Raw genomic sequence first — 16,750 nt, 5'->3', positions numbered from 1 at the left:
AAAAAAACATACTAGGCTTTTCACACAATAGGTGGCCAGATAACCTGCCCTGCACCCCCTGCTACTTCAACTAGCTCAATTTTCTCTCCCCCTAAACGGAAGGGGCTATTCTGACACTTCAAACTGAGCTTCTGCAAATGAATAAAAGCGGAACTCACCAACAACGTTTCCCTCCTCCTCTTAGAATGGCAATGGCACCCACGTGAGAGGTTCTGGCTGAAAAAAAGCCCTGATTAAAGCCACCTTCTGTGGCAGTTAGATATCACTTCTCTCAAGACAGCTAATTAGGATTGTGAGGATTTGAACACACCAAGTTCAGATAACGAATTTCCTCAGGAAACAGTCGTTACAATGGCAAGATGTTGATACCGACATCAAGTTATATCTCCAATGTTTATATCTATTAACTGAGAGCATATGCTAGCTGCCGATAACATACACATATGCTCATTTGTAACTGGAAAAAAGTTAAACTGCAAAAACCGAGAAGTATTGCTGCACTTGTACTTAGAGCACTACCACTGAGAAAGGCTGCACAATTCCAAAAAGGGTCCAGTCTATAATCACAAAGAAACACAACATTTCATAGGAGGAAGCAAAATAAAGGACTTAATAGACAGTAGGGGCCGCAAAAAAACAGTTGAGACTATGACATATTAATGATCCACCATGAATAATGTGCTCAAACAAAAGAAGAAAAGCTGAAATCTTTTATGCATGCCCTTGCCTTACCTGCCCCATATTTAGCTTTTATAATAATCACAGGCACAAAAACACTTAGACAGGTGGGTGCATATTAAAACCGGGCTGGGCACTTGCTATGGAAAGCGATAGACAGACATGGTACTGATTCTGACCTGCTAGATGCAACTACTGTCAAACCACCCACAGTAACCAACTTAAATTGATACATGCCAAGAAAGTCTGACATTTCATTTCGAGAGAGAAAACTTTGAAAAATTAAGAGGATTAATGGAAAAGGCTGAAAGGGCAGGAATCTGCCTAAAACCACATAACAGGACTGCAAACAGAATTCATAGCACAGGTGTCGAAAAATACAAACCCATTCAATGGGCCGGTTAACAAACAAAGGCCAAGGAAACTATAAAAAGGCAAGGCAGCTTCCAAGGGTAGAAGTCTTGCTTATTGGAAGCACCAACTCTGCCAAAACAAATATTTGAAAAAATCTTTAGCAGATACCAACAGTGGCGTAGCGTGGGTTGTCAGCACCCGGGGCAAGGCAAGTAATTTGCGCCCCCTAACCCGTGGATTTGCGCCCCCTAACCCGTGGATTTGCCCTAACCCCAGATGTTGCGCCCGGTGCGGCCGGCACCCCCCACGCTACGCCACTGGATACCAACACCAGGACCTTATAGGGCAGAAACCCAGAGCAGAACCACCATTGGGGGGCGGGTGGGTGGAAAGCACAATGTCAAACACAAGTGACAAAAACCTAGGGATTCTTCATAAACCATAATTCAGTGGATCCAGCTAGCATACACAGTATCTCCTAGAAGTGTTGCTGTTATAAAAATACAATTATTTCTCATAACCTATCAGTAAAAACAGCATCCTTTATAGTGTAAGAATAGGAAGTATGCAATGCCACACCAGGGTGTGTGGGGTTTTTTTTTTGGGGGGGGATAATACTTACTATCTTCTCCTTGCTTTACAGGGCCAGTAGCCAAACTTCTTTACTTGAAAAATTACCGCAGTAGATAACAGGATCAAAGCTACTAATAGTGAAAGAAAGAATCAGAACTACCAGAGAGGGAAGCTGTCAGTAAACAACCTAGAATTTTGTGAGCATGCCTGTGTTAGAAATAGGATGCTTAAGGGGGGAGAATCCTTGGTCTGATCCAATAGGGCTCTCTTAGGATTTTGATTCTACTATTTTTGTTAGTGATATTATTTACTGCATTCATCACTTTATACAAAAAATGCCCCCAAACAACTTAACAAGGCAAATTGAAATAGGTAAAGAACAATCAAAACAGGAAAGGAAAGGACAATGTCAGGAATAATCCATCTGTGTTTAGGAGCAAGAGAGCCCAAATCCCTTTCTTCACATTCGAACCTGCCTCGGATGACCTGCCTTTCTCTAACCAGGTTAGCTCATTGCCTAGTACTGTGTGTTAGCATGGTGAGCAGAATCGCAATGAAATTCCGGTGTACGTCAAAGACCATTCGTGTTACAAGGTAACAACCTCCTGCTGCAGGCAGTCTTAAATTCCGTGTTTTACCGCATCCTCAGCATGATTAACAGAAGGATGGAGAAGAGAATCAGTCTAAGAAAATGAGTGTTTTAATCAGGAAACTGAAACAAGGAATAAGAAATTGATTACAGGAGAGCTAACATCCCAGCCAAAGTAACATGACTGTACAACTCAGAACCACCATGGTTGGAACATCCTACAAAGCCTGATGACAAAAACTCTTTGGGGCCACAGTCCAAGCAGCAAAGAGACTGCAGTAGCCAGCTCAATACTGTTCTGGGGCCTTTTGCCCATCCAAACACGTAGGCAGTGCTGGCTGACGGAGCTCTTTCCGCTTCAGCCTGAGCTCCTCTGGGTAGCTGCTGCAGGCGGAATGGTGACGGAGGAGCCCAGGATGCGCAAAAAGAAAACTCTTGCCTCTCCTGGCCCCATGATGAATGAAATTTTTAGAACCTTATAGAAAGTAGTATACATATTTATAAATGCTAAAATAAATATTATAAAGGACAGGCTCCACCCTACGCCCTTAACATGCAGGCACGCAGGCACACACGCACACACACCCTCATTTAGAAAACTGCACAGGAAGGGGGCTGAAAGCATTGGCCAAGTATCAGCCAGCCAGACAACTCTCCCTCTCCCCCCCCAACCCCCGCAACTCTCACACAGAAAACACTCTCATACACACCCACGTACTTCCTTGCACTTGCAAAACTACTTTCTTGACTCCACCTGCTGGGGAGAAGAAAACAAGGGAAGTGGAGCACAGTCACAGTTGCACAAAGAGGAATGCCTTGGTATAAATACATCAAATCGGTGGTTTCCAACAGCTAAAAAAAAAAAGATCCGGTATGGAAGGGTGTCATGAACAGAACTCTAGCTAAAAGAAGCCACCCCCAAGCCGTCATGGTGAAAAGGTGGTCATTTCCAAAGAGACCCTTTGCCACAAATCCTTAGTCTGCTTGCTGCGCTTCAGGTTCTGAAGGATGTCATTGAATTGCATCATGCCCATAGGGGTCAGGCAGAAGGCGCTTCTGGCGCTGCGAATGGCATTCACAAAGTCATCGTAGTCTGCCGGAGTGAGGTGGATCAGCCGGTGGTGGATGTACTTTAGGGGACACAAGGGGGAAATGATGTTCAGATACAGCCTCCAAGGTAATAATGCATTTTCCATGTTCTACCTGATCACACTCTTCCCCTTTTGCTGCTGTGCTGGCAGAAACGTCGTACATAATAGGTAGGTTGTGGAGGAAAGGAGAGGCTGGCCCAAGATCCCTCAACAACGTTGACTCAAGAGTCAAGGTTCAGCATTCTAGCTCTGCCCTACACTGGCTCTTATTTATTCTCCCAGAGGAGGGATGACAAGCAGACTTTGAGGCCCAGGATCAACACAACAAAACAAAAGGCCGCCTAGACAGTCAAGCAATACTGTAATAAAGACTTAATTCTCAGTTTTCTCAACACATACACTAAGTGAGAAGTGAAGAATCTCATTCTGCCAGCCTTAAAGGGGCATTAGGAGGTTATTCACCTACTATTAACCTACAAGTGCTTTGACTTAACAGCCTTCACGTTATCCAGGCGGGTATTTAGATGATGGTGTGGCTATGCTTTCTGGAGCAGCAAGGAGCACCTAGGGGAAGCAAGCTTGACCCAATGGAAAGGAAGGGGCATATGTACCTGTATGTATGCCTGCTGGCACCTCTGTACCAACTGGTGGAAGGCTGGTGTGCGCAGGTGATTGTGGACATGGGCAGGATTGAGCCTCTGCAGGGATTCCATGATGATCTCTTGCAACACAAAAGGGCTCAGGACCCCCTTGGCTGCACCAAGACAGAATTGATGCACATAGTTGACACCTGCAGAAAAATAAAGGTGGGTGAAGTCAAGTAGAAAGAACAGCCAAAGCATACTGAAAACCCAAGAGGACAACTACTTCTCCTCCTTAGCAAGGGGCAGAGCACAGCATCTACAAATTAGCTGCAATGAGCCAGAGCACACATCAGACAAGGGAGAATCTGCCAGCCTTACTTTTTGCTTACCAGCCGTTAAAACAAAGTATTGAGGAATCTAGCTAATATAAGAGTAATCCACAAACACTGCTTTTCTTTTTATAGAACTTTAGCAAATTTCTAAATTACACTTGGACTAATACATGGGCCTTATCCACACGCCCATAGCTTTTTTTTGCTTCCCCACCCCTATGTATTTTTATGTTCTACTGCTCCTCCAGGTCTCTCACTCTGATAACATGATGCCAAGAGTTGTTTTGTTTTCTTAAAAAAACACCCCAGTCCGGCAATTTTTCTATTTTTAAAATAGAATTATTCGTAGTTCCTGAAGTTACCTGCTGTGATGCCAGAATGTTTTTATGGCCCATCAAAAATCCCAATTTTTTTTTTTAAGGGGGAATTACTTGTAGCCATTTTTATGGGGGTCCCATACCATAGGCCACACCTGGGACCCCGTACAGCTGACCATGGGTCAATGCAGTCCTTGGCCCATAAAAGGTTAGCCATCCCTGCAGTGCCTAAAAAAACCCTTTAAGCTGCTCAGTTTTGGTGTCATTTACATCTCCATGCGATAGTCTTCTGTTATGGATCAGAAGCTACAATATTTACTGTGGTCTGTCTTTGCAAATTAATTTTATTTTCCACATTTTATTCAGTTCTAGAATCAATGCCACTGCTACAGTTTGGGCAATCAGATGAAGATACACGAAAAGCAGAAGAGCTTGGTGGAAAATGTTGCCTTAGGACTAAGTGAACCTTTACTCTGCCTTGGGCCTTACCTAATTTGGCAGCTAATCCCAGGAGCCATTTCACATCTTCTGTGTAGGGTGGGCTGCGTGAGAAGTTGTTGGGGTGGTCATTGTGAGCTCTGCGGCCAAGCATCTCCAGTGCTAACATTCCTGCAGGGAAGTGCAAATTCAAAATTTCAGACAACCAAGTTAAGCCCCACAAGACTTAAGAGGGGTGGTGCCCACCCATTCGCAACCATCTCATAGAAATGAGCTAGGAGATGGCAATTATGCCAAATGGTGTCTCTGCTTATCTTTGCAAGGTGGTAAAAAGGTTGACAACATTTGTAATCCCTGTGGATTTGGGAGAAGACAAAGCAACAGCTTGCAGAACGATCTGGAGCTGAGAAGCAGCGGGTGGGGGGGAAGCACAAATATACATTTTCCTCTGCTCTTTTCAAAAGCAGCTTTAAAAAAAACAAATAGAAAGCCAGTGGGACTTTTTATTTTCATTTTTCATTTTGTTTAAACACAGACATCAACATTCACCATTCAGTTATGCCCTCAGTTTCTATGCAAAACAACACTCTCTGTTGTGTTAGGCTTCCCCCTCTGCTCCTGTACTCTCATATCTGTGACATCAGCCAAAACAGGGAGACAATATTTCCAAGGGGACTCCAGTGACACAAACCCCTCCTCTACATCATTCTGCCATAGAATGGATAAGGACACCAACCACAATATGGAGAGCAACTCAGTACAGTCTGGATTCTCCATATTTAAGGAGTTTTGAAAATGCCCAGGTTCCCAGTGACAATCAATTTCAATATGGCCAACTGGGAATCCAACTGCAAGTAAATACAAACCTAGTCCAGAGTAGTATAGGGATACACTGTGACCAGGGCAAGCCAGAACATTTCAGGCTGACCCCAAATTCTGGACATCTTACAAGCCCACCTACCTGGGGGATACTTCCTAGACTAGTACATTTTACCACAGTGTTAAATGGTAAAGGGTAACAACTTGCTCCATTCCGGATATATCTTATGCCCCAAGGATTTGGATGTCAGCCCAAAGCCAGGACTGAAAGGCATGCCTTCACCTTCCCTTCAAAGCAACACACTCTACCCCAGCTGGACTCCCTTTCAAACTCCAATTTAGGAGATTATGTGCTAGAGATAGAAAGCAAACTGTGCACTGCTTGTGAGCCTTGACAAACGGAGGCTTTGAACGGCATTGAGGGAACACATGATGGATCTTCACCCTGCTCCATTTCCATTTCATTGTGTGTCTTCTTCTTCACACCCCAAGAACCCTACAGGTGTCTGTATAGTCTACTTAGGAGGGAAACTTAGTTAAGGTTGAAGGATAATCAAGATAGCCCAGAAGGCTGTGTTAACATAGTAAAATTAAGAAATAAGTGACCGAATCCCCCAATTAACATTCTTTGTTCCATATAAATATGCAGTGATCAATTCCTTTTCCTGTAATTACTATGATTTTATTAGACTGCAGTAGGCGGAGATGAAAAAGGAAGTATCCTTGGTTGGTTCATTTGTGTTTAAATTTTTATTTTTGCAAAAAAAAAGACAGCTTTACAAAAATCACTGAAACATGCAAACTCTTCGCATCCATTCACCTTCTAGTAGCCACTAGGAACTTTATTCCTCCTCCAATCCCCGTTTTATATGACAGTGTACATTTTATTTTGTTCAGTGTCCCAAAATAACACCACATAGGCTGTTTTGGATCTCCACCCTCAGTTAGAACACAGTTAGAATTATGTTACATCCATTCTATAGGCTTTCCAAAAAGGGCCAACTTTGATTTCTAGGAATCTGCAAGATAATCCATTTTGTAATCAATCCAGGACATTACAGTTAAACACCACTATCAGCCTTGAAAACCAAAGTTCTCAATAGCCCTGCAACACCAGCAGGGTGTGAACCATTCAATGTGACCAAGTCCTGGCAGTCACTCATAACCAATGCAGTCAAGGATTGGCATCTGGTATCAAGACCTTAGAGATTGGAGGACTCATCACAAAGCAGAGGTTGAGGGGAGTTCCATCTCCCTCCTTGGAACAGTAATCAAGGCTTATCTTACACATGTCTTCTGCTCAGAACAGGTCATATTGAACAAGGTGGCTCATATGGTTGAGTCTTACAAGCCTGTCATTTCTAGCCCAGTTACCTCACACCATGACCGTGGGCTTTGTTCCACTGACATCTGCAATAGTTTCTCCTCCCATTTCATGGGAGACCCAGTGCTAGTCCTGCAATGCAGCAGGGTGGGGCATTTGGTCTCCACTTCGGGCAGCAAATCTTCAGCCAACAGTGGTGAGTCAGCCTGATCAAAGTTTGGTTTCTCGAGAATCAAGAACCTCTTCAAGACAGTAGCTCAACTATGCTTGTCTGGCACAGCAAGGTACCAGAATGCTTATGAATGAGGTGCCAGAATTCAGATAAAGGCTGTACATGTGGTGCCCACAGAGCACAGGTCCATGAAAGACTCCCAACTGCACAAAACATGCCTGTTGAAAGCAGACAGAAGGGCTTGTTCTGCTTTACTCCCAGAAACACTGGATAGCCTTTGTTTTTTGTCACAGTCAAGTGTCTCAGCATTGGCCATACTAATCATGAGGGACACAAAGGAGGCAGATTATTATCACTATAATGAAGCAGAGAAGCTGCCGGCATCCTTGAGACTGATGTACCTGAGGGAGATCCTGAATGCACCCAACAGTTAAACTTTGCTTGGGCCCATCAATAGTTGAGACTCAGTTTTTTCTACCCAGGTGCAATGCCAAGCTGTCCAATTATATGACCAGATTCCTGAGCCTGATTGCCAAGAGCAGGGGGTGGGGTTGCAGGGATCTTTAAGCCACTGGTTTCTACCATCCTCTCCTTGGCTCCTGGTATTGAGGTAGCTTGATATTCCCAATGTGATCCTCAGAGGCCCTGGCACTTAGACCTGATGATGCTGAAGCTGGCTTCGTCCATGCCCAGTTTTCTACTGAACTCAAGCTCCCTGCCCTGCAATTATTTTACTTGGAAGGCAAGAGGAAGCAACTCAGGGCTCAAGTACTCTGAGCTCCAGAGGACACTAACCTCAAGGAGAACCTGAGTAGTTATAAGGGTGTGACATGTTTTCTACAACATGGACTAGTTGTGCATTATGTGCCAGAGACTCAACTATGCATAGGTAAAAGGGACTATCTCAGTTACTAAGCATCCATCCTCATATGCCATATCTCTGAATCAATTTGATTCACATAGATTCATAACCTGCATCTTCCCCCGCCCCCAGCCTGGCAAAAAATCCCCTCCTTATGTATGTATCTACTCACCAAGACCACTGTAACATTCACCCCAATCCTATGAACCTCTCAGTATTGTAGAAGTCTTTCCTCAACAGACTATTTCTGCCTCAGGACTGCTGACAGCTGGTGCACTCACATTACTGACTGGCACACTTCTTCTCACTGTGATTCCATCCCCCAAACCCACTTACATTCCCCTCAAAAGATTCATGCACTGCAAGCTTCTGTGATCGGCTTGTAAGTCTTGTGGCTATGCATTCCAGCCTAAACCAAACAACAGTCTAAAACCACTTCATCATGTGAGAATTAGCACACCTTCCCAACTGACCTTGGCACAAGAGTCAATTTTCACATACGGTAGCCCTGTCCTGAATTGCAGGTTGCAAGAGCCACAATTAACTGTCCTTACCAACTCGGTAGGCAGAGTGGAGGTGATGCACGCCTTGATTGCCTGCAGGCTGGCTGTGCTGCTCATCCTCAGAAGGAAAGCCTCCTGTGACAAGGGAGCTGGGCTGAGAAGATAGACTCGTCAAGGAAGTCCCTTGAATCGCTGGGAATGTAGACCCTGCATGAACACTTCCTACTGGAGAAAACAAACAACAGTATAAAGGGGAGGGGGGAATATTGGCATCAAACAGCTATAGGACTTCAGCCAACTACGTCTTGCCCCAAACTGTATCATATACCTGTGGGGTTAATATTAACTCTGGTAGTAACACGGTAGACAGAGGAAACATAAGCAAGTAGACCCAGAAGTACATGTCCTAGAAAGTTCTAAAGAAGGCTCACTTCTTTGCCTTCTCTGTGAGCAAGCTTTTTAATGTAGTTCCCAAGAGCCAAACCTTATTACAGCATCATGTCCCTTTGCAGACAACAGGAAGCCAGCAAGTAATGTATCAGGACAGTCTTTACACCAACAGCAGAATAATTGGGGAAGATGAAATAAGCGACACCAACTGTTTGGGACCCTGGGACACAATTGGATTCTTAGGGGAGTACTCTGCAGGCACTGCTCCCTCTGTTTCTCCCCACCCCACCAGACAGAAAACATGTGCACACTTGGACACACACGTAATGTCACTTTTCCAACGAGTCCTTCTAAGCGAAAGTTAGATCCAGCAGAACTGAAATAGATCGCCCTTAATTTGCATGATTTTACACAGGGCCCCTGAACAATCACTATCGAATTAAAGCTTATACTGGTAGACTACACAGTCAAAAGTCTCAGAGCCAGTGCTTGCTAGTAACACAAAAACATTGATCCTCATGGATCTAGCATAGGTTGACGACAAATCACACAGGTGACCTGTGATTTCAAGGTGGCTATGGAAAATTATGAGGGTCCATAAGGATCCATCCCTTAGATTCCTATTTTTATGCTATGGCAGCTTTAGAAAGTACCACAAGTGATTTTTATGGTTCAGTCGAGGTGATTTGATGAGGGGAGACCCCCCTTAAAAAAATTCTGTGATTTCAATACGATATTATTATTTATTATTGTTGTTGTTGTTGTTGTTGTTGTTGTTGTTATTTTACTGCAATCACCTTGGCTGCACATTTGCCTTCCCTCCCTGGCACTCCATTCTCTTGCTCCTGACTCCTGTGATGCCTCACTTCTTCCTTGCAGGCTACTCACATATTCTTCTGCCCAGTCTCTCAGACTAATGCCCTTTCCCTCCTACCCTCTCAGTCACTCTGCTTGCCAATCAGCTGCTGATCCAAGCCTTGGAAAATATAGAACTGAAAGAGAACCACTCTTCCAATTTCTTCCTACAACTCCATGCACTTTGGGGGGGGGGAGCTAGCAGTCAGGGGACAGTAAGTGGGTGAAGGGGACACTGAGTCTACACCAAGAGACTTTCTTACAGGGGTCATTGCACCCACAGGCCAACCACCCCTTTCTTTAGATGTGCAATTTCATGACACAATCTTTGGAAACCTAGTAATAGCTATACCATGTTTAGTAGACCAACATCCCACCTGCTACAGACCACTGCAGGTCAATTTTAAGAAAGTCCCGCTTAAAGCTGTTTACTCCCAAGCCTGAGAAGTTTTAAGGATTCATGGAGGGCTCTTTCTCATTTGTAGCCTAAGGATTCTACCTAATAGTCGCTGTTTTCATAATTTTCATAATTTCCTAAGAGAATAAAGGGATTGTGCTGGCAGTGTGTTTTCATTTTAAACATGGTGTATATGGTTGTTTTTTAAAGCATAAATGAAACCCTTAACAAATTTTAAAAATGTTGTATGCACCCAGAGATTGCATTGTAGAGGCGCAGAGACCAGTTGTCCCGCCCCCCTCAAGCCTGCAAGGAAACCTAACAGAAAAAGTCACTTGTGTTCATCTTGCCATCTTCCTTCCTCATATGCTTCAGAACAATATGAAGGTTTATGACTAGGGATTCCACTGAGGCCGATTTCCTCTTGCACTTGAGTCAGACACCTACATGTCTCAGGATTCATAGTAGCACAAAAAAGCACCCCTATTCCTGTGTCACAGTAGGTGAGCTCCATAAGCCTCAGCAAAACTAGAACCACCATTCAGCTAGGACGCTACACAAGACACAGCAAGACTGAAATACTCACTTGCTACATTGGAAGACAGAGACAGCCCGGTCTCAGCATGGTATGGATGCACAGCGATCTGCGTCATGGATGGGACAGGCACTCCCGGGAAGGACACTGCTGTAGCTGCCAAAGACGGGGTAGTGACCGAGTATGGGTACTGTGCTCCAATGAATGCTGGGTGGACACCCTGCAAAGGAAGAGGACAGGGTAAGCCTGCCTTGCGCCCAAAACACAAGGCAGGGTTTTTCAGGAGGGGCCTCCAAGCAACCCAACTATCTAGTACCAAGAACTCCATTTCCAACCCCACTCCTGAAAGCCTAGAACCCTCACCATGCTCACTGGGCCATTCTAAGCAAAATTCTTCCGAGGAGGAGGAATGTGACGGGAGACAAAATAGCCACTATGCCTATCTTAGGCATTCTCCCCACCCCCATAAACTGGCATGAGAAAATGTAAGATTTATCAGTAAATACTAACAATTTGTAAATTAGTACAAATTTAATAATTCTGACACAAACAGGGAGAGCAACAATGAGATATATATCCACAAAAAAATGCATCTTTATACAAAGATTCGGACTTTTGGTCCCTCTAACCCATTACTGCCCCTAACTAGAAGTGACTCTAAGGGCTTGGACAGGGGCTTTTTCCAGCTGCCATCTGCATACACAGGGTCCCAAGTTTCGTCCTTGGCACATCCTAGTGCTGTGCTTTCACCCTTTTCGTTATGGTCCCACACTGAAACCAGCAAAACTAAATAATTCGACTTGCCATCCTTCTATTCATCTATAGGAGCCACAACGCTAGGGATGACAGAAAAAGATGTTCCCCCTGAGATGCTTACCCTACAAAAGATAACTTACTTGGGGATAAGCAGAGCCAGGAACAGGAAAGACCGCCGGGCGTGGCATGTGCTGGATAGGGTGCCCGATATACTGAGGATTGCAAGGGATGTGGGTCTGGAGTGTTGTATAAGGGTGCAGACCCTGGGTGTGCGCATGTGCCATTGCTGGCCCCGCCATGGTGTGCTGCTGGTAGATTGTCGACCCCACCGAAATTACGGGCACCACCGTTGCTGCTGCTGTCACCGCAGCTGCAACAGTCACTGTGGTGGGTTCTGACGTCACTCTGGTATCTGCCAGTCCACGCACTGCTTCGCAGGATGCCCGGGCTCCACTTGCACTGCAGCCTGTGGCTCCCTCTCTCTGAGCAAGAGTTCCACCAACAGTTTGTTCGTACAACCAGTACCACTGGTGAGCAACTTCAAACAGGACTTCAGGGTAAACACCGCCTCCTTTGGCTGCCTCCTCTACTGCCAAGCATGCCTTCTCCAGCATTAGATTATCCTGCAATATTAGGAAAGGTACTGATGATTTAAGGTGTTTTATACTGCCCTTTGCAATTTACAATTAAAGTGTAATTGCAATCAAGCTAATACCTCTGAACCAAACAGTCAATCTTATAGAATTCTACCCTAAAGAGCTTGGTAAAATAAAATAAAAAAGACTCTGCCTGGGACAAAAACGGCATTAAGACAGGCGTCAGCCAACCCTGTCTGGAAAGAGCATTCCATAAGTGTGATGCCACATCAACAAGGGTCCCTCTTTGATAGCCACCCACATCTCCCCAGATGGCATCTGCAGGAGCATGGGTGTCTACAGGGAGGAGTCATATTTCTTGGATCTCCAGCTTATATTTAAAAACAAAACCCTCCAGCACTTGTAGAACCCAAGTTATGAGGCAGAATGCGCATGCACTCTCCTGTGGAAAACTAACTTGCTCCTGCCTTTCAGTGTTTTTAGCCAATGAGTGTCATAGCTGTCTGATATTTAAGAAAGCAGACCTAACCCAGCAGACAAATAGAAGGGTAGAATGACATGTCCCATATGTGTCTATATAGAAAGATCTGGTTCCTTTTTAAGTCTTTCCTGCTGGCCTTCAGATATCCAGGATTGTACTGTAACTGTGAGTTGGTAAAAGGTAAGCAGGAGCAAAAAATAACAGCAAAGATGGAAGTTCATGTTTTTCTCTCTCTAATCTTATTTCATAGAAACAAAAAAACAGTGATTTCACCCATGAGTTTGTAAACATTTTAAAATGTGGCTAAGAGTGTGTTATTTATTTATTTGATTTAGTACAAAACATCACTAGATGGCTGACATACCAGCCCTGCAAGGTAACCCAATTATACCCATCTTGTTGGCATGTGAGTGTGTGAATAACAACCTTAAAGTGTAACCTAGTGTTTTATCCTAGAATGGGGATTTTTTTTTCGGGGGGGGGGGGCAAAATGTGATGTGTGAAGTTGATTGTGGAAGCAGTGCAATTAATGGCTGAGGTGGGTGCAGAGAGCCAATTGAAAGGACTGAGGTTTTTAGGTGTGAGTGGCAGTGTATGTCCATCTGGGTGCCAAGTCAATATGTCAATGAACAGCATGAAAAGCAACAGAGGGGTAAGACCTGTTCTGCTGATTTCTAAGAGGCCAGGTCTCTCCAGGTCTCATCACCATTCAGTCGGCAGTTCTACCAGAAATGGAAAACCAGCTCCCTGGTGCTAGTTATTTATATCAATGTATTAGGAATATGCACTTTTCACCCTCCCCGAGAAAAATCCATGCAGATGCCTATGCACAGGAGGCCTGTTACAATAGCTAGGTGCATATGGCTGCATTATAAAGCAGAAAGACCTATATTGAAGTGTAAGGTCCATATTTCATTAATGGCCAAATTCTAATACAGAAAATATTGGATGAGTGTATGGAGAAAATATAAGGGCAACCATATAAGAAATTTAGTGGATCAAAATTAATTTATTTTACTTTGGAATACCACAAAATAACTTATAGTAGTGGCAGTTATTTAAGTTGTTCCTTTGGAGCTTTTGGAGACAAACTCCTGACTTTAAAAATCCAAAACATTTATCTCACTAGCATTTTGGGGCTCCAGTTTTTTTAATAATTTTTTTTAAGACCTCAGACAACACTAAATGCAAACACTAAAAGACTGCAACACTAAATGCAAAAAGAAGGAACAGACGAACCCAATTGCTCAAAGGCAAGAAGCAGCTGGGCGCCTGACAACAGAGACCTCTGAACTGCTCACCTGCTCCTTGCACTGGACCAGGGCTCTCTGGATCTCGTTTGGGTTCAAGGCGTGGGCGTGCGGCAAGCAGCTCAATGCCAGCTCAGCGGCTGCTCGCACCATGTTGGAATCCCTAGCTCTGGAAGCCCTGTCAGCCAGGGACGCGACCTCCGGAGGGGTCAGGTGCCCGTCCCAGCACTCCACCAGGATGTTCAAGGCTGCACTGCCAATCTCCATGGCTTGCCCTAGAAACCAGAGGAAAAAGGGTGCACAACAAAGTATTCAGGTGCCTACAAGACTCAATACACGTATTATGGCATAGGCTTTCATGGATGAGAGTGCAATATCCTGAATTGGCAGGTACACACATGGAGGTGGGGGTTGTAAGCAGTGCGGCTAGAGAGAAATGCAATGCAATAAACGCAGGCTGCGACAAATACATTAAAGCTTAGGTGTATGTTAAGGTCATTACAGCAAGCACTCATAAAGCAGTTCTGGTAATATAAATATCCTGGCATTGGTAAGCTAACCAAAAGAGACCCTTTCAGCAATAAACTCCTTATATAGAGGAGCCTCAATATTCTGTAGGTGACTTCTGTTCTCCAGTTGTCAGGAGTCTGCCTCTGCAAAAAGAAAAACCCATTTGCAGTAGTGCAAGTGGTTCTACCAGAGCTCCCTTCTGTATTCGTTTTTCCCATCTATGATGCTTACCTTTATGCTACTAGTGGAAAAGCAATAATTCTGCTAGATTTGAATTTACCTTGTTTGCCTTTGCAGCTTCCCAGGTTCCCAACTTCATCAAATTCCCAAGTTTGCAACTGGGAAACTGAAAACCCGACTGGCCCAGACCATTGCTGGGATCTGAACTCAAAGGTCTCCCAAGTACTCAGCCAAACATCTACCTACTGAACCATGGGCTCTGAATGTGGTGCCCCATAGGCACAATGGCACCAATGAACGCCTCTCCAAACACCCATGAAACCTCTTCCCCCACTGCTCCCCTTCACCAGGAGTTGTCTTTTTCCTCCTGTTTGCAGTGATCTGAAGAGATCTGAGAGAGGAAGTGGGTGAAGCATTGCTCCTTTCTACTTCCTCTTACAAATTCTCTAGCTTGCTATGCTGATCTTGCCACCCAAGCAAAAAGCAGAGCAACCTGGAGGGAAGACAGGAAAGCATTCTGAAAGGAAAAACGAAGCGGCAAGATACTGGGCTGCTTCCCAGAGGCCACAGCAGACATTTTGTGACTGGCAAAGCTCTCCATGTCAGCAATTATGTGGTGGCACCTACAACCATTTGTGGAAACTCCATATGTATCTCTGGGCACAGAAAGGTTGGAAGCTCCCGTGCTGGACCATCAAGGCTTCTAAACTCATATTTCATATCTCATTCTTACCTAGTTAAAGCCACATATGGATTTCTCTTGAGTGCTTATAACAAGTACAAAGATTGCAAGCTATTTTACACTTGGACACACTAGGGATCATGCTCCTATGTACAAAGACCCTCTTTCGAAATGCCGACAAGGGGAACAAAAGCAGGGAAGAGGAAGGGTGAAGGCAACACAATATAGTGATGTAAGATAAACCCGTATCCTTGTGAGATTAAGCACACTATATATATATATATAAAGTTAAACCTAAAAGAAAGTTGATGCATCCAAATTCAGGAAAGCCAGGATTAAATTGCTTTTCTCTTGGATGGCTCTGGGCAAGCTGCATGTCTCTCTCTGGCTAATCAACCCCAAAACAGATAAAATAATACATTTATATATAAAATCTACGAGTTTTGTAGTAGCGCTTGGAAACTTCCTTTCATGTTAGTGTCAAAAAGCAGAGGACACCGAAGACATTTGCTAAAGGGCTACAGATGTAACTCTTTTGAACAGGGATAGGGAACCTCCAGCTCACTGGCCAAATTAGGTCTTGTATAGATCCCATTGCCCAAGGCCATTCCCCCCCAAAACCCATGTTCACCTGCACCACACCTGACAGCATCAGCGATGTCAGTTGTGAGGAAGTTAGAGACACAACTGCAAATGAGACACTGACTGGCTTAAAGTGTAGTCCTGATTGCTCCTTGGCAAGCAAGGCTTGGTGTCAATCAACAGCAATCAACTATGGCAACCTGATCCCTTCTGGCGCCATGATTCTATGGTCAACATTACCCAGAGGTTTCCCAAACTGTAAACTCGGCTATACAGATTGTGCTAGCAAATTTAGCCAGGAGTTCCTAAAAGTTTGTAGCTAAGTAAGGTCACCCTCTAAGGAAGGATTCCTAAAAACCAAACCTGGTTGGAGCACCCTGGTTCCTACCTGTAATCCAAGAGACGTGGGAGGAATAGGTTCGAGACAGCCAGTTGGGAGAGACAAAGTTGTGCAACCCCAGTGCATAGAGACCAATCTCGAAGGCGCAGAGGTGGAGGTTGCGATGAGGACCCTGGTGGCCGCCACTAGAGGATGGGTGGGTGAAAATGGAAGTACTGCTGTTTCCACCCGCCTTGATGAGAACGGTCTTGGCCAGCTCAAAATAGAAATGTGCAGCTGCTTCCGAGGGCTGATTTGGGACATGAGGAGCATGGCTCTCTGGACGCCTGCCCTTATACCTGAAAGGAACAGAGTGAAATATGTATGAAGTGAACTTAAGACTAAACTTGCACACCCACCATAGAAAGGAAGCTCAGATAAGGCATCATATTGTGGGTTTTCCAAAAGATAAAATGTTCAGACTTTGCAGACTCTCCAGAGAAGAAACTCTGCAAGAACTGGGCCGCTACTGAGAATACTTCACTATTTGCTCTTGTCATATGTCCCCAGTGATCAAAGGA

At 44.5% G+C, this 16,750-nt stretch overlaps 1 protein-coding gene and 1 long non-coding RNA gene across 6 annotated transcripts in view; one reads left to right on the top strand and one right to left on the bottom strand.

Moving 5' to 3' along the window:
* The first annotated feature begins 1,358 nt into the window (after positions 1–1,358).
* On the top strand, positions 1,359–3,106 carry LOC309343190. The gene is made up of 2 exons (XR_014157168.1): positions 1,359–1,783; positions 1,822–3,106. It is a non-coding gene; the product is annotated as an uncharacterized lncRNA (long non-coding RNA).
* Positions 2,284–16,750, bottom strand: part of ZSWIM8 (zinc finger SWIM-type containing 8) — a 59,989-nt gene continuing 45,522 nt past the window's right edge. For 2 of the 5 annotated variants that reach the window (XM_081864190.1, XM_081864193.1), the window contains 8 exons: positions 16,239–16,528; positions 13,948–14,171; positions 11,710–12,192; positions 10,865–11,063; positions 8,688–8,861; positions 5,008–5,127; positions 3,897–4,075; positions 2,284–3,324 (listed from right to left, as the gene is read on the bottom strand). In XM_081864190.1, the coding sequence (XP_081720316.1) occupies positions 3,121–3,324; positions 3,897–4,075; positions 5,008–5,127; positions 8,688–8,861; positions 10,865–11,063; positions 11,710–12,192; positions 13,948–14,171; positions 16,239–16,528 (1,873 nt within the window). In that variant the 3' untranslated portion in view covers positions 2,284–3,120. The remainder of the gene's footprint in view (positions 3,325–3,896; positions 4,076–5,007; positions 5,128–8,687; positions 8,862–10,864; positions 11,064–11,709; positions 12,193–13,947; positions 14,172–16,238; positions 16,529–16,750) is intronic. The other 3 variants (XM_081864192.1, XM_081864194.1, XM_081864191.1) reach the window with 2 other exon arrangements.

Source organism: Podarcis erhardii, assembly GCF_964252035.2.
Source record: "Podarcis erhardii genome assembly, chromosome: 5".
Lineage (NCBI taxonomy): Eukaryota > Metazoa > Chordata > Lepidosauria > Squamata > Lacertidae > Podarcis > Podarcis erhardii.
The sequence above is the reverse complement of the archived record's forward strand: the minus strand, read 5'-3'. Positions and strand labels throughout refer to the sequence as shown.